Source organism: Amblyomma americanum, chromosome 5 (genome assembly GCF_052857255.1).
Source record: "Amblyomma americanum isolate KBUSLIRL-KWMA chromosome 5, ASM5285725v1, whole genome shotgun sequence".
Classification (NCBI taxonomy): Eukaryota; Metazoa; Arthropoda; class Arachnida; order Ixodida; family Ixodidae; genus Amblyomma; species Amblyomma americanum.
In genome coordinates this window covers 127,358,705-127,386,037 of record NC_135501.1, presented here as the reverse complement: position 1 = coordinate 127,386,037, position 27,333 = coordinate 127,358,705, and the positions used below count along the sequence as shown (strand labels likewise).

Here is a 27,333-nt window from a genome sequence, read left to right as displayed (position 1 = left end):
TATTCGTTATGAAATGGCAGCGCTCTGCTGGTCCCCCTGAAGTCGTTTCCAGCCTCTATCAGCGCTGGGCACTAACATGGCGGTCCCCGCGGTGGTTTTCAGAGGCCTGGCAGTGACGTTGGTCCGGCAAGCGCTGCGTCAGTTTTTGTGTCTGTTCCGGTAGCTCTCTAGTCGCAATACCACGTACACCTGCACGGGACATTGCATTAGAAAGGTCACAGCTGTCGCTAAACTAATAATGCAGACAAATGCATGATTGTCAGCTTCACCCGTGCCAAATGAATGCGCTCTAAGCCAAAGTAGATCGGACTTGCCCACGCGACAAACAGTTATTGCTTGGCCGGACTAACTGGGGTAATCAGTTTAGAGTTGCTCAGGGAGTAATGTTTGCTCGTTTAGAAAGTAATCGCGGTAGCAGCGTTGTTAATTTTCGAAGGACTAAGCACTGTGCAACTTTTACCTATTTTAGGATCGCAACGTATGAAGCATAAAACGCTTAATATTGCGACGAACCAGGGCTGAGAAAGTCCAGCGGAGATAAATGAACCACTTTTCGTTACTGCTCTATGGAGGGATCATATATTAGTCATAATGTGTAAATCCGAGATTAAACAGTGGGATGGAAGATGGCAGTTATTTTACGGTTCTCGTAGTAATTGAGTTCAGTTCATGGTTCTTTTCAGATCAGAGAGATAAATAGACATTGTTTTATTTCCAACGCCCAGCCCGGCGCTAGATACTGCAGAATTGTATCCAGTGAAACGGTACACAACGCTGTAGTGAGGAAGACTTCATTACTAATGAGTGGTGTGTGCGCGAAAGTCCGAAAAACAGGTTCTTGAATGGTTCTCGCAAAATCTTGTGAACACTGCACAAATGGCTGTGAAATATTTTAGAGTAGCAAGGTCGCCTAGGGTGCAATGCTTCCATTCACCCACTGCTTTTTTCCCGGACCACACCTACGAGTAGAACAATGGACGCTAGGGCCACGGCAGTGTTCGAAAGGCCGAACATCTATTCCTGTTGAGGCTGCAAGTACAGTGTTGCTAGGTCTTGACATCAAGAAATAACTGCGCTCATTTTACTATTTCCCTCCCAGCCACTAGCCCACCTACCCTGCTTTCCTCCGAAAGAAGTAAAAGCCTTGGGTTTAGATACACGCGCTTTGCTTTATTATGCGGCGTGACAAAGTTGGCAGCGGATCCTGTGGGTTTGTGACGCAATACCTATTCAGCGCTGTCGGGCGCAAAAATTTACAGCTCTAAGACTGGCTTGAGAAACAAATCATGAGCCAGGTGAACCTAAGACCTTGGCTCAGCCACGTCCCGGCAGCAACAACACACTCTGTGTCTTGGAACAGTGTGCACCTGACAGAGAGTTGTGGCCAAGCAAGAGACAAGAGACGGTAAAGATGACAGTGCATAACGGTCCTTCGTTGCAAGTTAATTATTTAGCGCGCTTGACTTCATAATGTACACAGTGCAGACTGAACTTTGAAACGGTCTGAGATGGAGATGTGGAGAGCATCCTGCATTATGCAAGCAAAGGCGAAGACCGGTGAAGACGCCATCTTTAAAAAGCACAAAAAACAGCTGTTTCCTTCCGACTCAAATTGTATTGTTGCGATTACATTGGCGCAGCTTCATATTAGAAATCATACCGTTTTCAGTCGCTGCCGCCGACATATTTTGTTCTTTCTCAGTTCAATGTAGTTACGCTGCATTTATATTGATGAAGTCGACTAAACATAACTAGAAGCGCTTGACAATCGAGATAAGCGCTGCAGCGGTCGTCCTTCTTGTGAGTGAAATTTTACCTTTCACCCAGCGTCTCCTGTTCTCCTGTTATCAGTGCCTTTTTCAAATTACTCCTATTGTTCGAACGACCAATGTCGAGTCGGAAAACTTTATCTTTAAATCATACGATAACCTTTGACTGCACGTAGGACAATGGCAAACCATTCGTTAAAATAAAGACAAAAAATAGTGCCTACCACCTCCAGCGCCTCCACCAATATAATTTTTGGCCAGATTGCTGCAGTGGCAAAGTATTTGTGAAAAGACAAAAATAGTGCATAACGCCATAAGCGCCACCACCACTATAACTTTAGGTAGGCCAGGCTGCAATGCGTTGAGCGCTTATTTGCACGCTAAGTCTTTCACTCTTAGCTTCAGGATTTACGACCACCTTATAATCAGCATTCGATTATATTATAATCGAGCCTTATAGATATTACAATACCCTTATAATTACTCGACCCGTTTCTTTCTGCTGTATTCAGCGGCTCGACGACGGCTCACACCGCCAGACCCGGTTTGTGGAACAACTGCTACCTCAAAAAAAGGCACGTCTGGTTTGGAGCTGCGCACAAAGGAAACTATGATTTCCTCTCATTAGAAAACAGCTATTCTCGGTTTTGGGCCTTAGGCACGTTTCTGGACGCTCGTAGTTTTGGACATAAAGGAATTCAAAAATCAAGCACCCGAAGTGGCGTGTTCTTTAATCGTGTGGTGACAGCGGGTCCTTTTTTTTTGCATGGACAATAAGTTCATGTGGGGCAGTTTATCGCAGCAATTTTTAAAAAAGAGAAAGAACCACCTGCGTTCTTTTTTCAACTTATATTTTTAATCTTTTTTTGCACAAACACTGCTATTACAGTAAAAAAAGAACGCTCGGCTACATATGCACAGCCACTCACGTCCAGGATGAGCCATGATCCCCAGAAGACGGATGCCACGTAGTGGTCCATCTGCACCACGAAATACAGAACATTGAGCATGGCGCTTTGGTCGATAGTAATTCCGGAAGGACAGATAGCTCGCGCTCATTTCTTGTTATGGGCCATCAGCACAGTTTTGCAAGCGCACAACTTGTTCGGCGTAGATGCGAACGCGTAGGCGTCTGGGAAGCTGTCTAAAGGTTACGGGGAGTTTAGCGAATTACCGTGTTGTACCACAGTAATGAGGACCACGCAGCGAGCTATGAAAAGGCACAACCAGGCAGACATCACCTGTTTCAGTGAAGTCTCTCTCCTCTCTCTCTATGCAAAAGGAAATGACAGGTGTAACGTTAAGACAAAGGGAGAGGGTAGAGTGGGTCAGAGAATATAAACGCGGGTTAATGACATCTTAGTCGCAACAAAGAGGGTTCAATGGGTTTTGACAGGGCATGTATAGCGTATGCAAGATAACCGATGGCCGATCAGGGCAACGGACTGGATTCCAAGAGAAGGCAAGCGTAGCACGAGTGGAAGAAAGTTAGTTGGGCGGATGAGATGAAATTTGTGGGATAGGGCAGCCGCAGCTGGCACATGACAGGGTTAATTGGAGAGACTTGCGAGAGGCCTTTGCTCTGCCCTGGGCGTAGTCAGACTTATGTTGATGATTACCGTGGTGTGCGTAGGTGTGAGTTTCGAAAAGAGTAAAAAAAGCTCGCCCTTTCTTTACAATCTCCGAAAGCTATTCCATATGCTTAGCACTCATAAACTCCCCGAAGCTGCAGATATGAGAGATCCTGGGGGACCATAACTGAAAGGCAGATAGGAGGTATTTTATACCTGCTTCGCTTTGTCGCTTATTTCCTCTAGGCTAGAGAGAGTGACACGTCACACAGCAACCACAAGGCAACTGCGCACAGACGTTCTTTCACTTCCTGCACTAGTCGAGAAGCGACGCGTCCGGCTCCAAACTGAAAGTTCCGGGGCTCCACTTCCCGCTCGGAAGCAGGCTTAACGTTCGGAGTATCTTTAATCGAGGCTATGCGCCGGATCGCATGCATCCGCCAGAAAACCGTGCTGAAGGTGTGCCCGATAAACGTCAGGCGGCAACAACTGCCGCGAATATAAAGTTACGAACCTGGATGCCGATATCAGAGAGAAGAATGACCAATGTCGTAGCGAATTTGGGCTAGCAGCCCCATGCCCGAAGCAATCGGCCATTCCGCTTTGCCACCATTACGGTCTGCACTGTTAGTCCTAAGGTGTTTATGTTATTATAGCGTGAACTGCCTCCTTTCTGAATCTAGAAGCGCCGCGTCGCGTCGATACACTCGCAGATGCTGGCGAACACGTGATCAAGCTTTGTATCGCTAGTTCGTATTTTGTGCCTCTCTACAATTACAAAACCTTAAAAATCTTTTTTCTTAAATAAAATAAATCTTCAAATGTACAGCACCATTGAGTATGCGGAGAAAGGTTGCACTGAGAAACCTTATTAATGCAGGGCAAATTAGCAATGGAAGGCGCCCTTGCTGGGTACTTTCGAGTTTTGAAACGATAATCACAACGTTTCGAAGCTTAAAAGGCGTGTTTCCTTTATAAACCGCCTTCAGTACATTTTCTATTTAATGTTTCAACCGGAAACTCAAATTTAAGCTATTTTTGAATATTAGAAAGTGCTTCTTATTGGGATTCAGTTTTGGTTACTATGCATCTTTCTTTCCACCTGTAAAACCCTAGTTCAAACATGAGCATGTTACAGACTTTCCTCATTTCGTGAAGAACAGTTCAGTGCATAGGGCCTTAGAGTAGACTAGCATATTCTGTCATCGCTCGTATACAATTTAAAAATGCAGTTTCTTTTCAGTTTCTTTTCCCGAGTATTGTTCGAGTGTGTGATCATGACGCATGTGACTTAGTAAAATGCCTTATTTCTCCTCGTTAGTTTCGGAGGAATAAAAAATACCTTTTTTTGCGTAGTACTATCATTTATGTGTAATGGGACCGACCGGCAGCAGTTCAAGCAGAGCAGCGCAGAAGTAGAAGTGCAGCTGGAATTTCGAGTGACGCCTGTGAGTGTGTCTGTCGTGTCACTGTTCGACCAACGAAAACCGACCTGCGCTTCGAATAAACACCGTTACTTTTGGTGGAGGTGTCTCGGCTCGCGTCCCAGTCCTCCTCCTGGAACTTCTAAGAGGAACGCTTTTCGTCAGAAGTTCCGAGAGCACCATCGCAGCCCATCCCTACCACCATCCTCTGTTCTGGGGAGCAGCGCCAGCGTGACCCTTCCCTATTTATGGCATCGACAACAAAGACATCGACGATTGGCTAGCCTCCTACGAGCGCGTCACCAGTTATGATCAGTGGGACGATTCCGTTAAACTCAGCAACGTCCTGTTCTACCTAACGGTCGTTGCCAACCTATGGCTTCGCAACCATGAAGCCGATGTTCCCACCTGGTCCTCCTTCAAGATGAGCTTCGCTGACGTTTTCGGCCGCCCCGCCGTCTGGAAACTTCGCCCCGAGCAACGCCTTCGAGGTCGAGCTCCGCTCCCTGCCGAGACATTCGCTAGTTATAATGAAGATATAGTTGGCTTGTGCAAGCGTGTCAACCCGTCTATTACAGAAACTGATAAAATCAACCACATCCTTAAAGGGATCGCCGATGAAGCTTTTCAGATTTCGTGGGGAAGAACCCCAGCACTGTTGCTACCGTCATCCAGCTGTGCCAGAACTACGACGAACTACGAAAGCAACGCTCATGTACGCGGGAGTCCGGCGCGCCTGCAGAGGATCCTGTTGGCTTGGCCCTTGGTGGCTCGTCTTCTGAGCAGTCCCTGTTCATGCAGCAGGTAAAAGACTTCGTCGGTGAAAAAGTCGCTCGCCAGCTTTCTCCGCTACATCACATTCCCGACCCCGTCTGCCCTACTCCCGACATGGCGCCATCCCTAGCGCCCAGTGTCCGCTGTGCTATTCAGGAGCAGGTCGCTGCAGTTCTGCCATCGAGCCCCCACCTCACCCTGTGGCAGCACCGCTCACCTATGCTGAAGCAGTCACCAGTACAAGACGCTCGACCACCTCTGCCACCTACCGCAGCAGCCCGGCCTTTTATGCTCCACCGCTGTCCATGCCACCGCCGCCAGCCCCGTTTCATTGACTCCGCCGACACCCTACGAACCCTTGGCGTACCGACGACAATCGGCCAATGTGCTACTCTTGCGGGCTTCCGGGTCATTTTGCACGTCTTTGCCGTCACCGATCTCTTCATTCTGGGGATGCCGTGTGCACGTTCCGCTACAATTCCGAGCCGCTGTTGCCTAGTGTCTCTTCTGGCTCATCTACGCTTCACTCCCAGTACCCTACTCGCCGCTCGCCTTCACCTCGCCGACGTTCCATTTCTTCAATCCTCTGCAGCCCGGGCCCCCTTCCAGAGGAAAACTGAATGCCGCAGTCCGGAGGCAAGAAATGCGTGTTTTGCGAACTCGTTAAGTCTTCAGATTCCTCCTGCTAATGTGATTGCAGTGTTTATTGAAGGCTTCCCGTTCTCGTGCTCGTCGACACGGGTGCTGCCGTGTCAGTGATTAGTGACGCCCTTCGCCACGAACTTCGTAAGGTGATGGTTCGGGCTAGTGGGTATGCGCTATGATCCATAGCGCAGCAACAAAACATAACTTGCTTGTGTTTGCTTGTAGTTTGCTTGTAGCGCTTGTGTTTGTCCCCTGTTTTGTTGCTGCGCTATGGATCAGAACTTCGTAAGATGACAACGCCGCTGTCTGACTTTTGACTACGTACGGCCACCTCTCAGCGCATTCATCCCATCGCAGCCTGCACGGTCCGCGTTTCTATCAACGACGTCGCCTATGCCATCGAGTTTGTTGTGCAGAGCGCCTGTGATTGATTGTGCCCGTGCTGAACTTGCGCTTTCTCCCGTGTGTAAAGTTTCATTGTGTGACCTGCCTGTGCGCTCCGCTAAGCTTCTTGTAACTGCCGACACCGACACACCTCCCTTCTCTTCTGCCCTCGTTCCGCTCCGAACTTACTCTTACCTCAGCAGCCCTGTTCTTTTCACACCCACCGCAACCGCCACCCGCCACCGCCGCTTTCTGCTTCCTTTCGCCGTTCTCACGATCTCCGACGGCCACTGCGCCATCTATGTCACCATCCCATTTTCTTGCCCGTCGTTTGTTCTTCGCGCCGAATACCTCGGCTCTATTGAAGAACTAGACTCTGCTCTTGCTTCCGAGTTCTCCGATACCCGTGCCTGTCTCCCAGTTACTGCCCTAGCCTGTTGTGCAACTGCGCCCGATCCGCTTCCCTCTTACGTCTTTCATCGTACCATCGCTCCCGACCTTCCGCCCGCTTCCCGTGACGACATCTTGGAACTTCTCCACCGCTTCCGCAAATATTTCGGCCTTTCCCAGCCCTCCTTGAACCGCGCGTTGGCCGTCTCTCTGGCTATTAACAATGAATGGTACGCACGCCCCCTTGCCTCAGCGACCGCACCACGTCTCGCCGAGTGAGCGCCGCGTCATCCGTGACAATGTCGACGGCAAGCTTCAGCGCGGAATTATACAGCCCTCTCACAACCCTTGGGCCTCTCTTGTCCTGGTGACGGAAAAAGATGGCTCCATCAGGTTCTGTGTGGACTACCGCCACCTCAACAAGATCACTCGCAAGGATGTATATCCCCCGAATCAAAGATGCAGTGCATTGCTTGCAGGGAGCGGAGTATTTTTCGTCCCTCGACTTACGCTCCGGCTACTGGCAAGTCCCGATGGCTGTCGCTAACCGGCTGAAAACTGCTTTCGTCACCGCAGACGGCTTGTAAGAAATCAATATTTCAGTGTGAGGCCATTCGGCCTCTGCAGTGCTCCAGCAACATTCGAGATAATGATGGATGATATTCTCAGCAGCCTCAAATGGGAAACTTGTCTATGTTACCTGGTTGACACTGTCGTTTTTTTCAGTATATTTCTCTTCCCACCTGCAGCGCCTGCAGCGCGTACTCACATGCCTTACTGACGGCGGGCTACAACTCAACTTGAAAAAATGTTACTTCTGTGCTACGCAGCTGACAATATTATGCCATGTCATCTAGGACAATGTTCTTCCTGACCCTGCCAAACTTCGCCAGGTCATTGACTTTCCCAAACTGACCACCTTAAAAGAACTGTGCTGTTTTTTAACTTTATGCTGATATTTTCGCCGCTTCATCCGCAATTTCGTCTCTATCATCGCCAATTTAACGCTGCTTCGTGCCGGCAGGCCGAACCTCTTGTCTTAGTCATCAGCCTGCGATACCGCGTTCAGCACTTTACGTCGCCTGCTGGTCTCCTCGACCCCCCCCCCCCCCCCACCCAATCCTTCGCCATTTTGATCCCACCCGTCCGACAGAAATTAACTCTGACGCGAGCGGTGTGGGCTTGGGTGCAGTTCTTGCCCAGCGAAAGTCTGGGTATCCGGAATAATTGGCCACTTACGCCAGCGGCGCGCTCACCAAGGCGGAATCGAACTATTCTGTCACTGAAAAAGAATGTCTCGCCTTCATTTGGGCGATTTGCAAGTTCCGACCTTACATTTACGGACGGCCCTTCTATGCCGTCACAGACCGTAACGCCCTCTGCTGGAAGTCCTCCCTCAAAGATCCTTCGGGCCGACTCGCCCGCCGGGCTGTACGTCTCCAGGAGTTTGATATTCAGGCCATTTATCGTTCTAGCCGGCAGCACGCCGACGCCCTTTTTCGTTCACCGTTCCCATGCGATTCAACCTCTGCCCTCGTCCGTGCCTACGATTTCTCGTCATTCGACGTCGCTGACATGCTCTCCGAACAACTGAAGGATCCTTGGATCACCTCGCTGCTCACCTTCTTTAACAATCCTTCGCCGCATTTTTCATTCCGGACCCTTCGCCGCCAAGCCCACCATTTCGCCGTTCCTGATGACTTCTTATACACACGTAACTACCTCTCCGACGGGCGGAAGTGGCTGTTGGTAATTCTTCAACACCTCCATGCTGCCATTTGCGCACCTTTCTATGCATATCCACAATGCGGCCAAGCAGGTGTAATGAAAACGTATGCTTGCCTTCTTCTGCAATATTACTGTTGAGGTATGTACCGCTACATACGTCAGCACATTCGGTCATGCACCGCCTGCCAACGTCGCAAGAAACCACCCCGCCCGCCGCCGCTCCTTTGCAGCCGTTATGTTGCCCTGGTCGACCCTTTGACCGCGTCGGCATTGATATTTATGGCCAGCTGGGTCATCGTGGCCGTTGATGATCTCAGACGCTACGTCGAAACGTCGGCTCTCAAATCTGCTACCGCAAAAGATGTCACTTGCTTCATTCTACACAGTATTGTTCTTCGTCACGGCGCCTAGAAAGAACGCTTAAGCAGAGGTCGCCAACCCCATGAGGTTTCGACCTCAGCCTCATACTGACCTCAACCTCACGTCGTGAGGTGAGGTTGAAGTAAGGTCGACGATGGCTCGAAATTTCGTGAGTAAGGTCAGCAAATCAGACATTAACCTCACGCATGAGTTTGAGGTAAAGTGAGGTCGAAATGTTAAGGTCAAGACTTTTTGCAGGTGCCACGTCTTACTCCGACGAGTGCCGCTTCCGAAGCGGAGTTGCAGCGCATCACCGCAGTCTTCATCCAATGAAGCTTGGTGTTTGGTTTCCCCTGTTTGGACAACCGGATGCCACAGTTCCTTCTTCGCTTTCGGTTCTGCGCTGTAATGTCCGTTCAGCCCGACTCTACAGGAAGACGCACCCCTTTGGTCTTCCCGGAAGGTGTGTTACTGTCAAATCCCGCCCCTCTCCCTCCCCCTTTCCCCGCTGGCGTAGCACTCGGCTGCCTGCCGGTCAGCTCAAACTCCCGGGAGCGCGCAAAACACGTAACTCACGTTGACCCGCGGTAGCTTTGTTTGATACCGCAAACAAATAAGTTCAGTCCAACATGCACGCAATAAATTCGTCGCAGTGCGGATGGCCCCAAGCGAGACTGCTTCGTGTTCATGCTCGTTGCCGGCGCTGACGTCACGGCTCTTCCCTTGAAGTCGAATAAAGGTTTGGTTTAGGTTTGGTTTAAGGGGTTTAACGTCCCAAAGCGACTCAGGCTATAAGAGACGCCGTAGTGAAGGGCTCCGGAAATTTGGACCAGCTGGGGTTTTTTAACGTGCACTGGCATCGCACAGCACACGGGCCTCTAGAATTTCGCCTCCATCGAAATTCGACCGCCGCGGCCGGGATCGAACCCGCGTCTTTCGGGCGAGCAGCCGAGCGCCCTAACCACTCAGCCACCGCGGCGGCGTTCGAATAAAGGGGATAAAGGGGATCCTGCTGTACAAAACAAACAGACTTAAGAGAAACTGGAGCTGTCGGCACAGGCAAGAGAATGTGATTCAGGCGGTTCCTAACACGGACACCTGCTGATTTCATTAAAAAAGCACGAAGCCAGAAAACCCCTGTATAACACCTTCGAAGCTTTTGACCGATGACTTCCCCTTTCGAAACTCACGCTACTTCTGTATATTCCCGTTCCGTAATGCAAGCAGATGAAAACATAATTTCACTTTTATATCCTTTCGAATAACCTTTTTTTGGTCTCCGATTCCTTGTTCGTTCTCGGAAATTCAATTATTATGCCGAAACACCGCAACACGTGGTGAACGCGCCATTATAACAGTGTTGCAGCGGTCAAAAAATGCACAACTATAATGAATGTATGGTGGCGCGGTGGCTGATTCCTTTTCCTCTTTTTTTAATAAAGATGAGTGAATATAATGGATTACGTGCTGGCGCTGTCCTGCTGAGTCGCTGTTTCAATCCTTCTAATATGACGTTCAATGGGGCACAGTGTTGTTCGCTTCTGTTTTTAGTGTGCGATTTTTTTCTGCACGTTTCTAATCATTTTTTTTTCATGCCTCGTATGGGATCAGTTAGGTTGGCGGTCTACCTTGCAGACGACTAGGCACTACACGTTATCTTTCCATGAACTATGTTGCAGAGACCCATCGTTCACCTTAAACGTCTTCGCTTAACGCTCGCGCGGTGCTCGTGGGTAAAAAGCGTCGGGGATACTAGCGTACCATTGATTAGTTCAGTTTTCAAGGAAAACGAGTGATTGACTTAAAGTAGGTTGTCTCAGACTGGTTGAAGAAACGGTACTCAGAATTCTGTTCACACGTATGAGTACTTAGGCGGTTTCGTTTTGTTTTGTTTTTTTTTCCTCCGGGGTGGGGTAGGCTCGGAAAAATATTTCGCTGCGGGGAAATTCGAGCGGAGAGCCATGATACTCTTGACAGAGATAGCGGTTCACGTTGCCCACTCTAGGCCAGTTGTTTTGACCCACCTGATTTGAATAGTTCGCATAGTCTTCGAAGACGTAATATAGCCCTTTCTTGCAAAATTCCGGGGGTTCATCGAGTCATCGGAGAATTCCCAGGGTTTCGAAACCACTACCAATGCCACCTGGAGAGAAGTGGTGCAAACAGGGGAGGGTCTTGGCCTCGCAGGAACATCAACATCATCATACTTAATATTTACTTGCAGGTATTATTTCCCGCACAATAATTGTCTTGGTTTGCTGGGTAATGTACTATATTTAATCAATATTCTGGCAACATTTAATTTGGTAGCGGTAAACCAGACTTCCCCGGACTCATAAGGATACACTGCTAGCATCATCTTTGTTATTTATATATTTTTTCCTCAAAGGTCCCTTTCGGGACATTACATGAGGGGTGGGGATAACACGGTAAAAAATATTATACACTAATGAAAAATGGACAAAAATTATGTTGATGAATAGGCTTCCTCGATAGTGGTCATGAACAGTCGATGATTCATGATGGTGGCCACTTCGGCGGAGAGGTTATTCTAGTCACGGGCAGTTTTTAAGAAAAATGATTGCTGGAATGTGGTGGTATGTGCACGTTCAGGGTAAACAGCGTCCGGTTGGTTATGGCGGGAAATGCGATGCACACGTGGAATTAATCGGTTGGCTTCTGGAAAGTTGTGAAAGAACTTATGAAATAAGCAGACACGTGCTGCGTTCCGACGGGTGACTAGTGTAGGCAACTGCAATCGTGATTTCAGACCTGAGATGCTGGTATGATAGGAGTAGACAGATGAGATGAACCTGGCGGCACGATTCTGAACTGACTCAATTGTATTAATTAGGTTAATCTGATGGGGATCCCAGACAGAATGAGCATATTCAAGTTTAGGTCTGACGAAAGTCTTGTAAGCGAGCGATTTGAGAGAACTTGGTGCTAGAGCAAGGTTGCGCCGAAGATATCCAAAGACACTGTTTGCAGAGTTCATCATCATCGCCATCGTCTCGAGAGTCAAAGGCATGTGTCGTTGCATGATCTTTGCAGTATGTCATACATGAGAACTGGCACGTTTACCTGCTGGACAATCCGAATGTCATTAATGTGGACCGGGTTGTGGGCACTCTTTGTAGTGCGTCATGCGCGCATGTGTAGTAATGTGGGATCCATATGAATCTTGAAACGAGGGTGGAAGTGGGGTGGATGGGGGCCTCGTATGACGCGAAATTACATCGTTGTGAGTAGGTGTGATGTCATATTACAGCGTCGTCACGTGACTAGGTATGATGGCATATTACTTCGCTGTCACGTGACCTCGTATGACCTATCGCACATATGTCAATACTTATTATACTAATTAGTCCTAGTACTACCTTATTAATTAGCGTTAATTATGAGACATCATCATCGGCGCGTGACTCGTCGGCTCGTGACGTCGCAGGACGCCGTTTCTTGCAGACACTTTTTTGTGGATATGACCTCGTAAGTGAGCCATCTAAGGCTTTAGCAATAATAAAAGAAGCCGCTCGCTTCTACACAGACATAAATACAACGTTCCTCGGTTGGTGTACTACAGTCGCAGCTTGTTAAGTGCTTTCGAAGGCAACATACGGAAGACTGAAAAGGGCATACTCGCTATGCCGGATGGAGCTAGAAAATCGAAATATACTGATATGCGTCGGCATAAATATCGCATAGGAAAGTACATCGACGACCAGTTCATTTATATTCGGTAACTATTCTCAGGCCTGAAAAGAGTATATTGAATACCTCCCCCTCCTCCCAATTTCTGGTAGATGGTGTAGAAGGGTTTGTCAATTGCCGGTTCGTGCGTGAATGAGCGAGAGGCTTCCAATACGAACAAGTATACACGAAGCAGGTTGCCAAATATTGACATATATAAACTACTCACCGATGTACTGGTGGTAGCCGCGTATGGGACACGTCGCGTGCTCATTAACACGCAAAAAAAGATGGTACAAATGTGTTCGCAGCAGACCAGCACTTCTAATAGAAATACTCTTCACTCTTTCAAGGAAACAACGTGAATCTAAAGGCTATATGCATGCAATACTGGTGGGAACGGTCAATGATTTCTTAATTTTAGCGGTGTGCGCTACTTAAGAGAATTTTTTTTTACTCCTATCCCCGTGAAGACAGCCTGGGTGCTCACGAAGGATAATCTTGGTGAACATCTTCATTTCTGGTTTCTCGCATATTCGCTTCAATGTCCATTTCTATTCTTCACGTCCTCTCCTATAAAGTTCTTTGAGACTTATTGTCACTTCATCTTTTGTTCTCTCAATACAACATGAACTTCGCAAGTTTTTTTTTTAGTCCCGGCGATCGTGCTTGTGTATTTGGCCAGAAAACAGGGTGACAATCATGCATTGCTTGATTAAAAGCAAAGGCGAGGTCCCGAACTGCGAGTGCGTGTGCTCTACGCCTACGGGCCGTACCAACACGAGTAAGATGGCGAGGACTGTGAAGAAAGGCAGTGACGTTTTGAGTTGGTTGTTTGTATTGGCTAACTACTAGCCCGTGTAAAAGACGGACTCGACGGAGAAGGTCACATTGCCACTACAGTAAGATCCAAAACTCCAAGAGATCCAAATAGCTTCCTGACGCCAAAAAAAAAAAAAAAAACACCTCTGTCCAATTAAGAACGACGCTCATTTGTAATATTTCTGTTCAAACCACAACTGTATTTGTACAACTATTTGCACAACTATTTGTACCGCACGCTTAGACTGGTGCATTCCGATTCACATTGAAGGAAAGAAAACCATCGGCATTAAGGAACCCGGCATGCATTTGCGCAAAGTCGTCCTTGAGCAGCCAGCTTGAAGCGAAAAAATTCCACCGCTGATTTTTTTCTCTTTCCTCAATGAATGCGTTTTGTTTGTAGCTCGGCTTGAAATATTTGCCTGCAGGGATAGAAGTTACATAACCTTTAATTATGGCTTCCTTGCTGAAGCAGTGATGAGTCACGCCAATTTCGAAACACCATAGAACATTCAACTCTTAGATTTTTTTTTATTACTGAATGTTGCACTCATCGACGGGAACTTGTTCTTTCGACATCTAGCGCATTGCAGCAGAGGTGATAAATAATGAAGCAAAATGGGCATACAGAAAATAACGCTGGTTTTCCCATCTACTTTATGTACTAGACTACGCGGGTCGAACTATGCTTTTTTTTCATGAATGAGCTTAAATACACGCCAGGCTTTCTAGTCGCTAGGCTTTCAAGTTTGCACTGCGAGCACTGACGATGGCTGCAGCCGTCGCCTATGGCTACCGCTCGGAGTACACCCGCACGAAACGACGAGACTTGGCGCAAGAGCGGCGCGTTTACAGTGTTACGCTGTTGCAGCAGCTTCAGTTCGCGTTATCAGACGGCTATAACTGCTGTACCACGTAGCTTTTAGGACCTTAAACCGCATGAAGCACGACAAAAGCGGCGATAAAAATCCTTTTTCAGTAATACAGTGTGATTTATACAATATATAGACCCTAGGACCACTGCCAGTCACGCCTAGCCAAATTTTTGAGCCGTTGAAAATTGCAACGAATTAGAGCTGCACCCTACAGCACCATTGTTAATTCCAAAACTCTTTACAGCTGGCTTTCACTGAAACGTTTCGATGCTTGGGTGATGACGCAGCGAGTATTAGAAAAAAAATGCGAGGACATTGAAGCCGACATTCACCACTTACTTTATGACTGCCTAGCTCTCAAGCCTACAAAGATCCGGCACCTGAAGGTAGCGGTTCTCTCTCCGAGCAACCCTGCTTTATACAGTGCCTGTACGCAGGGACCATACCTTCGCTCACTACTGGACTTCAAAAGATAAGCCTACATTTTTCCATTACTTTAATCACTACTGCATCCTTCATCACACCTTCGCCCATTGATGCCCTGAGGCAATTAATCTCGTTTAAAGAAAACTCTGGCAAGTACACCGAATGCGTTCTGTTAAATGTCGCGACCCACTTTCAGGCGGTGGGCGAAAATTTTTGCAAACTCGCACCTGAGGGATGCGACGAGCGGCAGTGCCTCAGCAACCATAAGTTTAACGCGTTCATCCATCGCGCAGTACGCAGCCGCTGATTATCGCCTCACGCGCTTAACGCTTTAGGCGACAAGTCGGATGCATGGAAATGTATATGAAAAATCAGCCACATTACAAGCGCACGAGAGTTGCACGAGAAAGAGGTGAACATATGACCACACTTTACCTTTATCTGCCGGCGAGGTGGGAAAGGTGACTCCCCCATCAGCTGGTAAATGATTCGCCGGCCAAGGTCTCCCAGATAGCCCTAGGTGTCAGTCAGAAAAGGGTTCATTTCACAAATGGGCGAATTTCAGCACAATCCACCAAGCTTGTAAAGACAAGAGATACTTCACCAAATTACCAGCGAAAACCACGTCTGAGGCTCTTCAGGGAGGTGTGACGCATACTGCTTAAATCATTGTGATGAGTCTGTGACTGCAACATAGAGAGGTTGAGCAGAGCGCGATCCACTTCAGCGCGCCGCTAGCGCGCATGCGCTGTTTGGTCCCCAAGCGATAGGCGCGAGTTTGCGCATGCGCAATGGCTCCCCGCAGAAGCTGATCGCTGTAGCGGTCGTGGAACGCGATATGCAAATCTCCCGACAGAAAGTTAAATAGGGGCAAGCGAGTATGCAGATTGCCCTAGGTATACCGCCAGTCGAGGCAGTAACAAAGGCGATGTAGAAGAGACTATAGCGGCGCAGCGTTCGTAACTATTTATTCCTGTTACAAAAATAATTTAGAGAGCGTATAGACTGTTCGTAAACTCCCTTCTAAATGTACGTAAATTTTCTATATGGAAGTCTTATAGACTATAGAGAGATAGGCAATAGAAACCCTATAGACAGTTTATAGACAAGGTATACATTAATGCCCATACATATTTAGTAGAATTTTTTCTATAGACAGTCTACATATTACGAACAGAAAAATTGGTGGTGGTTTAACTCTCGTTAAACCTGGAGTGGTACGAGTGAGCTGGCCGAGTGGAACTTGCTCAGTTGAAATGCAAATTCATTCGTACGCCGCTCCGTTTCGCTGGGCGTTCCTTCTTCATCTTCGCCCCACTTGACACGGCGCATGCGCACAGCTGTTGCAGCTCGGTATCGCCGGCGCGCCGCGCCGCCGGCAGCAACAGCTGCTCCGCACAACGTGACCAACTACGTGACGAACCACGTGACCAGCCCCGGCGTCGTGCAGACGGCAGCTGTTCTGCACCATGTGGTCAACCACGTGACCGTGGAGCCGTATATGGACGCTTCTTGTAACGAGAAGTGTATAGCGAATTCGTTGAGTTTTCATTTACATTTTAATGTTCAAAGTCGGCAGTTTTGTTAGAAATACGCCTTAAATAAAGAATATTAACAACATATTATGTTTTGAGAGAAAACTGCTAGTTGCAAGGGGGGACTACGTTACGCTGGGCATGAGTACAGGGCGAGTTTCGGCTCGGTAGCTAAAGCTCCACTGCCAGGAAATGTTTTCGCGGAAGACAGTGCGCGCCAGGGGCTGGTTTCGAATCACAGTGCCACAGACGAGACATCATTTTAATTATTGGCTCAAGTAATTCCCATTTGGTTGCTTGCTTGCTTCCCATTTGACACGATTGGTAACCGATTGCTGGGTATCTGATCGAGCATGCGAAGAATTGCATGTACATTCCGGGACCAATTATTTCCAACGTATCTGATTTTTCTTATTAATGACAAAGTGCGTTTCGCGCGGCCACATTATGCAATTTTCTAAGTGCCTCGTCACGCTTCCCATACCCCGACCAAGCTGTATACTGGTGCTAAGGTTTCACTTGCTTGTTATGACGTATTTGTGATTACCCGCAATAGTTGCTTCGGGGCTACGGTGTTGGGCCGCTGCGCCAGCAGCATTTCGATGTCGGAGAAATGGAAACAAGCCATTGTTCTCTGGAATATCGGTCCGCGTCCAAGAACCCCAGCGTTAGAAGTTCTTCTGGAGCCTTCCACCAAGAACACAACCCTCATAGTACATGTCCACTTCGATGCATTATCGACGCGTACAACAACTAGGCGGTACAGCATATCTTCCCATATACGTGGAGGTAATAGGAGCACGCAGATACGCTAAATGAAGCTGGCACGCTAAATCATATGCTGCTGCAACGCTCAATACGGCTTCACGTGCAGCAGAACAGGAGAGTACACCTTCATGGCTACATGGCTACACGCACACGATACATGGCTAAGGTAGAGCTGTATTACAAGTAATGTGCCACAGTAGATATATAAATGTATGCAGGATTGCCGCCTTGAACGTGACTTGAAAACTGTCCAACCACTTTTAAAATGGGGTACTTACGCCCATAGGGTAATCCATGCGGTCAAACGTCTGCGAACGCGGGAAAAAAATGTTAGATTCACCTCAGTTCTGTATTTTTATCAACGACTCCGGAGAAACTAGTTTCTTTCTGTTGTCTTCCGCCCTGTTTTTTTGTGTTATAGGCGTAAAATGCAATTATTGTACACCCAAATAATGAAAACCACAATATATTTTACAAAACCACTACCACTCTTCGATACCCGACTCTTCAATCAACACGCCTCGCGAGCGCTGGAAAAATGTTTTTTAGCTGCCCAGGAGCTTTGAAGAGGAGAACGGTGGGACGACCACGGTGCAGGGTAGAGCTTGGTTAAAGTGAAAGTGTTGAGGGCAGGTGTAACACCGACTTTCTGGAAGCTGTAAACGACGAAAGGGTGACATACTCGTTGCCATACTCGGTCTTCTGCTTCTTCATAAAAATATGCACCGCACTAATGCAGTTGAAAGCTTCTCACGTAGTACCTTGCGAAAAGTAATGGCTGTTGTAAGCAAACCAAGTAACATTTACTTTTGCCCTAGCGCAGAAAGGCACCAAACGTTTGCATTTCCGTTACGCAACGCGAAAGAATATTTTGAACGAGAAACTGCGCCTTGTTTAACTCTGTCCTCGACTGTACCTTTTACAGTTCAAAAAAATTCGGTTTCCTCCCTATGAAGACCACAGATGCGTAAAAAACGCAGTGTAGTAAAATGTCCTCTGTTTCTTCGCTGCAGCATCGTAGATAGATTCATCAGCCAGTGCTTCTTCAGGAGTTGGGTGCTTATGCTAGCGTTTACCTGCACCTGCAGTTGCCCGGGACTCGGAGCAACGCGCAGGTAAGAAAAGAAGTAATCCAAAAAAAAGATTTCATTCGTTTCGGGTAACACTCAAGCGCCTCTGGCGCAACGGGACAAGCTTTATCATGGTCTATCAACAATTTTCGAAAAAGAAAAAGCCACAAAACTCCTTTTTCCTTTACCCGAGGAGCGAGCATAATTAGAGATCGATGCTCTCAGAGACATGGACATCCGGCGGCATCAATTCTGATACAACGAGCACACCGTGCAGAGCGTTGTTACAACCAACGCATCACCGAACACGCATTAGGTCTAATTGCCTAATGCGTGTTACCCGATTTCACTGGCTACGATTAGCTCCCGCGTATATAATAAATTACTTATTTGAAGGATTTTCCCTCAGGACTCGCCTAAGTCAACGTGAAGTAATAAGCCTCGCGCAACTGAGTCGCTTCTGCACCGGGATATAGTGGCTCCATGCACTCAAATTTCCTTCTTTCGTATATCGAAAAAGCGTGCATTACTTACGTCGCCCGGCAGGTCGTAATGTCCGGTAAGAATCTGAAACAAGCAACGTCTTATGGCATTCCGGCTACAAGTTCAGCAGAAAGAAACAGAACCAGTTGAAAAAAAACATGACAGCAATGACGAGAAGACTTCCCATCTTCTGAAAACGCACGTATATAAATGTTTTCGAAGGTCGCGAAGTTCAACCCTAAGAGTTGTTCAACAATGTATTGATTCTTAGATGAATATCGTTTCTTGCAGTAATTTACTCATCAACAAGAAAAAAATTGGAGGGGAAACTGAAGCTCCACTTTAACGGATTAAGGCCCATATGGGCGGAATTGGTCATTCTGTACTTAACATTCATAAATCTGTGGGAGTCTTCATACCACTCCTGGCACAGTGATAGAGTGGTTAAGCGATGCGTCACTGCTCTGCGATGGCAGGTGCTGCCACCAGTGGGGCTTGTGCGAACCAGGTTGCTCTTCCCGAACAACCTCTCGCGGCCCATCACTAATTAAACTGCCGGCCGCCTACCGCGGTGGTCAGTTTGCTCACAATTCGGTGGACACGTCGTCATAACGCCACAAGGTCACGTGAACTAGTAGATACATCTAGGTGGCCCACCATCTGTAGCAGCCGGCCGCTCCGGCTGCGACGCTTCACACGGTCGCCAACGCCGACGCCTTCACCCGCCGTGGTAGCTCAGTGGTTAGGCGCTAACCTAGTGTGCCGTAGTACCCGGGTTCGAAGCCGACCGCGGCGGTCGCTTTTCGATGGAGGCGAAACGCAAATGCGCCCGTGTGCTGTGCAATGTCAGTACCCATTAAAGATCCCCAGCTGGTCAAAATTACTCCGGAGCCGCCATTTCGGCACCTCACGGCGCGGTTCGGGCGTCCACCGAGATGCGAGACAGATACTGCGCCATTTCCTTCCCCCAAAGACCAATTTTCATTTTTCCAACGCCGAAAAGTTTTTCCCAAAATGGGGGTACAAACGCTCTCGCGTTAAAAATCAAGTAAGGGAGCTAAATATGGCGTTGGGCCTCGTACACCATGACATGTCTCCCAACTACTTTGGTGCGTCCCGTCTTGCCCAAGGTTACCCATTTCAACGTCCTCCGGTGAGGTCACCCCAGAGCTTAAGTGTGCGCAAACGATAACGAATGTCCTCTACCTAATATCTAAGGGTTACCTTCGCAACGCCACCGACAACACTCCTCAAGCGTTGGCGGCAGTAGGCTCATAAGCATCGACGAACTGGTACTCCATTATCTACGTGAAATGCGTCCAGAGCCCGAAGTTTCAAGTGGACTTCCAGCTGTTAGCAGCCAAATACATGGCAACCTGTGGGCTTCCCCAATAGCCTTTAATTATTACGAATTTTGTGAACGGCAGGGCAGGAAACAAGCCACAAAAGAACACTGCAGAGCAAACTACCCTTATCGCTAGCTCGTTTAATTTTTAAAGTCTAGCAAGCTCACCTGCAGGAAATCAATGGAGCAGATAAACTGAAAAGTGCAGCAGTGTAAAATGTGAAGTCTACCACGTTTCTTTTGTCACCACTGGTGTATAAGTGCACTTGGGTACATGAGTGGTTCTAGATATTAAATCAGCTGGTAGTCGGCACCAACATCTCATGAGTGTTCTTCTGTGCCTCGTTCCTGAAACTTTTTGCTAGAATATTCGACATGAGCCACTAATAGGCTGAACTCAAGAGTACATCAAACAACTGATCTGCTCACGGCTCACAATACTGAGAGCTGATACTTAGCACCGGCACTAGACATTTTAATTAATAGTCCGCCGTCAGTAAAACGGTTCACTGGAGACCCAGACATGAGTGTTGTGAACAGGTGCTTTATGCAAATTAAATGGACATTGCTGACCAATGGAAGTAAGCTCGTATCAATATACTACATATATCTACTAACTATAAATGGCCTACTGCATCGCAAACGCAGCTTTTATAACGTCGAAAAGCCGGGAAATTCAGGTATCGTCCCCAACGACTGTTCACACAACCAAACTGCGGTGACGCGAACACCTTTTTTTTTCTCCCTATGTCCATGACCGGGTCCAGATCGCGGTGCAAGAGTTATAGATGAGGATACAGCACGCGAAACGCACTGGGTGCCAGCAGCCAGGTAATGTATCTCTCAGGCACCTCCAAACCGGGCCTTTGATCGCAGCGTCTTCTATCCACCGAAGGATGAAACTTTGGCGGCAGAAAAGAAATGATACATTAACTACCAGATTGGAATAGAAACCACACGCTACCGCGCGACTGTTGTTTTTTGGCGGTTGGCAAACCGGCCACCATTCAGCACAACCGCGCCGAACGCGTGCACTAAATTTTTTTCTTTTATTTTTAGGGCACTATATGCGGGCAGGAGCGCAGTGACGAAGGCAAGGGGTGACGGCAAGCGAGCGGGCCAAGGATCGGATGAACAAACGAAAGAACGAGAGGCCGCCAGTCTTGAGTTACTGCTTTGTCAACAATAGGCGCATGTTCTCCTCTGTGTAATGGGTTCCAATAAGGCGCGGAATTGGCCCCTTAGCCAAGGGTCATTTAGAGGCGCCTAGTAGAACCAGGCGACTTTATCTTCCCACGGCGTCGCCACTGTGTGCCCACGTAAATATTATCTTGCTGTGGCCCAGTCTCCCCGACCATTCATTTCCGAGCGGCGCTCACCAAGTGAATTTCGGCCATGACGTTACAATTTCTAACCTGGCGATGAGAAGGAAACGTTTTATTTTAAACTGCGTTTCTTTAGCTACAAATCAGTCTTTTTCTGCCCAGCAAGCGTGACCAAATTCATAAAGAGCCATAAAATTGATTTTTTTTACGGACAGCAGACATTATGTAGAGCCGCGGAGTCAGCTAAAGGCTCACCCTGATTACGAGCGCCAGCAAGATGACGACGTTGAGGAGGATCCTGGACTTGCAGAGTTGCAGGGTGGCCTGCAGGATGTCCATCCTTTCCTGCACCCCAAAAACAATAATTAAGACTATAGCATCGACGGTGCATGCGGAAGAGCCTTTATTGATATCTGTGCTTTACATCTATTGCTGCCTCTGGCGGCTGAGGAATGAAGCTGAAGAAATCGAAGAAAACTCCTTGAGGCAGTTTTTTGCACACGGGAACTATTTGAAGACCGCGGCGGCTGCGTTTTTATGGAGCCAGAACGCTAAGGCGCACGTGTGCTGTGCGATGTCAGTGCACATTAAAGATCCCCATGTGGTCTAAATTATTCCGGAGACCTCCACTACGGCCCCTGTTCCTTCCTTTCTTCTTTCACTCCCTCGTTTATCCCTTCCCTTACAGCGCGGTCCAGGTGTCCAACGATATACGAGACAGATACGGCGCCATTTCCTTTCCCCAAAAACCAATTATATTGTTATTATTATTATTATTATTATTATTATTATTATTATTACTATTATTATTATTATTATTATTATTATTATTATTATTATTATTATTATTATTATTATTATTATTATTATTATTATTATTATTATTATTATTATTATTATTATTATTATTATTATTATTATTAACTATTTGAAGATGTTTTATATGTCCAGTAGAGATTTTCATGTTCAGTCCTGCTTCATATTGTGATTGATAATATGGGTAATACGGCAGGGTCAGTGGTTTTCGAGAACAATAACTGTCCCTATGTGCTGTTCACAAAGTGCACAAAGCAGTGAAAACCTTGCGAATGTTTAGACAAGAGGACTTTTCTTCGTCTGGGCTAAGCGTTCATCATTGGCTGGGTTTAAATAGGACCTTCGTCCTCTGAATGAAGGACCTATTTAAATCCCGCAGTGATGAAAGCTTTGCCCAGACGAAGAAAGGTCCTCTTGTCGAAAACTTGTCAAGCACCGTGAGGGTTCCTACCCCCTTGCTCACATTGTGAACGTCAAGGAACCGTCCGCCTGCCCTTTCTCTACTATGGGCTACAAGCTGTTGTTAGCTTGTAAACAGCAACGAAATATGGTCGCCCTCCCAGCAGGTTATCCACACTTTCTCTCCAGTTATAGCGCTGCATGCCCTTATTGCACACATTTCATCTCTGTTAGCTGAGTACCCTGCAACATTTCGCCCGTCCTTTCCTTTCGCCGGCGGTCGCTTCCTTCTCAGAAGGTCTTCTTGACACTCGCACCATTATTCCTCTCTCTTTTGGTGTTCCAGCTCTTTATTGCACGATGTTTATCTTTATTTCAAAGAGCCTATCAGAAAACAACTAAACATGCGTGTGGGAAAAATTCGGTAACCTCGAAGCGCGCTTACTCACCGATACTAGCGTTCCACTGTATCCGCCGCACAGAAGCCGCCTTTGATTACGCCCACAAAACAGACCTAAGCTTCAAAGGCTGTGGCAAGTGTGAAATGCTTTTATCTCTTATGCTCGAGAAATTCGAAAGAACATCGTCCACGAGCTGGGGTGGACCTGAAGTCGAACGTGAAACCGAACCTTGGGTCGAACATGCAGCCGAACCGCTCACCAAACTTATCCGAAAACTTCAGAACTTTTCCGTCTAAATCGTATCCATCAGGAAAAAGTTCAAGGCGAGAGGGATTCGAGCCACTGCCGGTGCTAATGGAGCGTCGTCGTTTTCTAATGCGTTAGAATACTCGGCTACTGCCACAGCCTCCCGCGCTGTGTGCTTGTTTGTTGTCTATCGTTCTATCGGTTAATTAGTCGTGTTCGTCATCATTCATCCGTTCGTTCTGAGCTACAAAATTCCAACACAAGCGCCGCATCGTTCAGCTCACAGAGAAATAGCTGATGGTGGCAGCTCTTCAAGCCAGGAAAACTAAGCGCGCTTCCCGGTTCGATCAGTAGAAGCCGGAGAAGCCAATGGCCTTGGCGAATAACCAAGCGTGGCTGCCATTTACGAGGATTCCTGGAATGTCACAGGCCTCTTCTGCGATGCATTTGATGCATACCTATAGTCTAATCGAAGAGACAGGCGACAGCAGCTTTTCTTTTATTTATGTCAGCCAACATTTTTACTATGGTTCCTACCTGCCTCATTTTGTGCAATATTACACAGAGAAAACAGCTGCTTGTGTGAAATTTATGCTTTGTTTTTCTTTACTCCTGCCTTCCTGCCCGAGCTCTTCTTGTGTTGTTTTGCGATCATGGTCTAACTGGTCTTTTCGTGTTGACTAATTCAGCGAACGATTCCACCTGTTGTGACCTATTCCTTGCAACTCTATGCCGACAATAAAAGTCTTATCTTCTTCTTCCTCCTCCTCTAGTAGTGTCTCGCTCTAGTTATGAGTAAATGATAATGTGAAAGAAATATAAGATTTATAAAACATTCACATCACATACTGTCATCATTATGGAATTCAAAACTGTGTTATGTTTTTCCCGACTGCCATTTACGCTATTCTGGCATTCAAAACTGTGTTATGTTTTTCCCGACTGCCATTTACGCTATCGGTGGTCTCGTCCTTATTTTAATCTGCTTAAACACACTGCTTTAGGAGAGCAGCTGTTGGCTCCGCGCATCAGGCACTCACGGCCAGGCAGGCGGTGATGAGCAGCACGCTGACGCATAGACCGAGCGTGCCCTCCACGACCAGCACCAGCATCACAACGCGTCCAGGCAGGGGAGGCTTCTGGTGCTTGGTGGCCAGGTCCGCGATGCTCTCCTGGTAAGACGCCGCGTCTGCGCCGAGCACGAGCCACGGTGACGATAATATGCACTAATTTTGTCGCCATGAAATTAGAGATACACTCAGTACACTAAACAAAGCGATACTAGCTAAAACCGAGGAAAGAATCATCATAACCAGCTTTACTGCGCCTACTGCAGGGCAAACGCCTCTCCCTTATTTCTGCAATTAACCTAAACTGTGGCGTCTGCGGCCATCTTATCCCTGCAAAACTCATAATCTAATCCGCCCTAGCTTTCTTCCACTCCCTGCTACGCTTGTCTCCTCTTGGAATCCAGTCCGTTACCGTTAACGACAACCGGTTATCTTGTTTTCGAATTAAATGCCATGCCTATACCAATTTCTTGATCTTGACCTCGGATAGGATTTCATGAATCGCGTTTGTTCCCCGGCCCACTCTGCTTTCTTCCTGTCTCTGAGTGCTGCATATAACACTTACTTTTGCATGGCTGCCTGCACTGTCCTCAATTTAAGTTCATCCATTTTCGTTAACCTTCACGTTTCTGCCCCATACGCGCGTACCGGTGAAAGGGAAGCGTAGAAGGTGATTAAAAATCTGTTCGTGGTGGTTGAATTTAAACTGGAAAATTAGCCGTGTCATTATTTTACGGTTATATTTTTTTCACTCTACATAACGCCATGACAAACATAACCATAAAATCCCCCTGTGCTGCCCTCGATTAAAACGACTTTCGGTTCCTTTCTACACTTGTTTAACGACTACTTGAAGCCCGTATCTTTTTCCACTCAATGGCTCACTCTCCACTGACGAACGGGAAGATAACACGTGCGCATCAACACGAGAGCACGTGTTGTCCTCTTCGTGTTCGTCTTCGTTTGCAGGCGGTAAATGCTTCATCATGGCATACCGACTCACCCGAACAGACACTCTACTATACTGGCACCACTGTACTGGTAAGAAGCAAACCATGCAGCCTAGTCACTTTTGGCAAGGACGGTACACACTGTTGAATGTGCATTCCGGGGGACGGGCGCTCTGGTTGCCAACGCTTTCTTCTAAGCGCCAACGAAATAAATACGTTTCGCTTAGACTGTCGAAGTGATCCTGGACCAAGTGCGTACGCTGATTAACCTGATCGGAGTGCAGCGGTACAGGAGATAAACATAGAAGTCGGCACCGCGCAGAATAAGGAGGGAAAATGTGACGCCAACTGTGATGCTGTCTTCGATTATGTACGGGAGCGCCGAATAAGGTTTTTGCCCAATTCTGTGAAGATACTTTGCCCCTTCTCATAGAGGTGCGATTGTGAAAGCGAATAAACTGCTTCGCTCGGTCCTCGCCGGCCAAGGATACCCAAAAGGCCCATCAATTTTTTCAATGCCAGCCGCTTCGCTCGCTTCGCAATGGGAGTCTTTCCGACGCTTCGATTTAGGTGCGGGGACGCGGAGCTAGCAAGGTGGACTGACTGGAGTGAATCTAGGACAGTCTTACTGTACCGATCTCTGAAGCTGCATGCGGCCAATTGCGGCTGCTTGGCCTCTACCATGTCGAATCGTGGGGTGCCACCAAGGAGTGCGAACCCGCGAAGCCGTTGAGCAGGCGCGTGGGCTAGCCAACAGGGCAGCAGAAAGGAGGGTACGAGAGGGCTATGATTGGTCCGGTCAACCGTATTTAACTGGCATTGAAAAAAATAGGAGAGGCGCTGTCCCGAGCGTCCACAATTGCCCAAATTAAACGGCGCATTGACACTAGTCTTCCAATTTTACGTTGTATACTGGCTCCACCAAGCTTCGTTAATGTTCGTTTGAATTTTAGGTTAACTCAGAAGAGCAACAGCGTGGTTCTCTTTAGTTTAGCCTCCGGTTACAAACTGGGCAGCTTCTTCTGAAAGTCAGGCTGGCTAACTGGATGCTTGTCCAAATTTTGTTACTTCTGTCTGTTTTGCATAGCTTAAAACACCAGTAATATCAGAAAAGAAGGAACGACACACTCACTGGGCGACGTGAAAGCGTGGTAGACGCCGTTAAGGTTCCACGCCTGAAAACAAAAAATAGCGTCAATGACGACAAAAGAATGCATGGTCGAATGTCGAAACCAAAACACAAATCCAGCCCACTGCGTGAAAGTCATATAAAGGATACTTCCTCAGTCACGCAGTTTTTTACCGAAATTAGATGTTTGCGTGCAAACATTCCAACTTGAAGCTCCCTCCGTGCAAGTAAGCCGAAAAATTCCGGACACACGCTTTTAGTTTGCGCCGCTGCTACCCGATTCAGCCTGACGCCTAACATTAAAAGTTATTGCGGTTATTTTCAACCCTTCGTACACCACATCGGCCTTTTTTTATGGCTGTCAGAACTGTGAGTTTTAAGTACATGAACAATATTATGTCATACTTTGCAGCGCGTAGGAAGAGTAGGCTATCACTGTCAACATGTTCGCGTAGCATCTCACCACACTGCGCAGACTTCTCAAAATTCGAACTGGAAATACCAACTTTGGATTACACTCTTCCTCCTGTAGCAGCTGAGAGGAAGGGGCCGTTGGTGAAGTTCAGGAAAACTACGCTTGATAGACTCCTACGCAGTACCGTGTTAGTGTCATTTACAAATGTCTTGAGCCCGGTATTAGAAGCAATGTTCATCTCGTGTGTTTTGTTCCTCCCGTGTTGTGTACCGCTCATTGTGCTCGACCACAAACCAGCCCATAGCGCGACAATATTGACACACGAGATATGAGAACCACTCTTTCCTGACTACAGGGCGTCTACCTATACGTCGCAGGTATCCTTACCCCACAGACCACGGAGAGTAAGACGATCTCAGCTCTGGACCGCAGGCACATCCTTCATATATTAGGGCACTCCTGAAAAAAAAATGAACGAAATACACATGCCACGAAATTCCACCAGGCAAACAAGGCTGGCTAT

The 27,333-nt window shown here is 47.5% G+C and overlaps 1 protein-coding gene across 1 annotated transcript; it reads right to left on the bottom strand.

Moving 5' to 3' along the window:
* LOC144135006 (uncharacterized) lies at positions 1-27,333 on the bottom strand. The gene is made up of 9 exons (XM_077667784.1): positions 27,198-27,333; positions 26,399-26,441; positions 24,287-24,435; positions 21,640-21,729; positions 18,766-18,798; positions 17,440-17,469; positions 15,294-15,374; positions 2,699-2,749; positions 1-189 (listed from the first exon to the last, which is right to left on the bottom strand). Exons 1-9 carry the CDS (start codon positions 27,246-27,248, stop codon positions 139-141), a joined length of 579 nt encoding a protein of 192 aa, XP_077523910.1. The 5' UTR covers positions 27,249-27,333; the 3' UTR covers positions 1-138.

Coding starts and splice junctions, on each gene's coding strand:
- LOC144135006 (XM_077667784.1), bottom strand. CDS start 27,248: ATGTGCCTGCGGTCCAGAGCTGAGATCGTCTTACTCTCCGTGGTCTGT. Junction 24,436..26,398: donor CCACGCTTTCACGTCGCCCA/GTGAGTGTGTCG, acceptor TGCTCGGCGCAG/ACGCGGCGTCTTACCAGGAG. Junction 21,730..24,286: donor TCATCACCGCCTGCCTGGCC/GTGAGTGCCTGA, acceptor TTTGGGGTGCAG/GAAAGGATGGACATCCTGCA.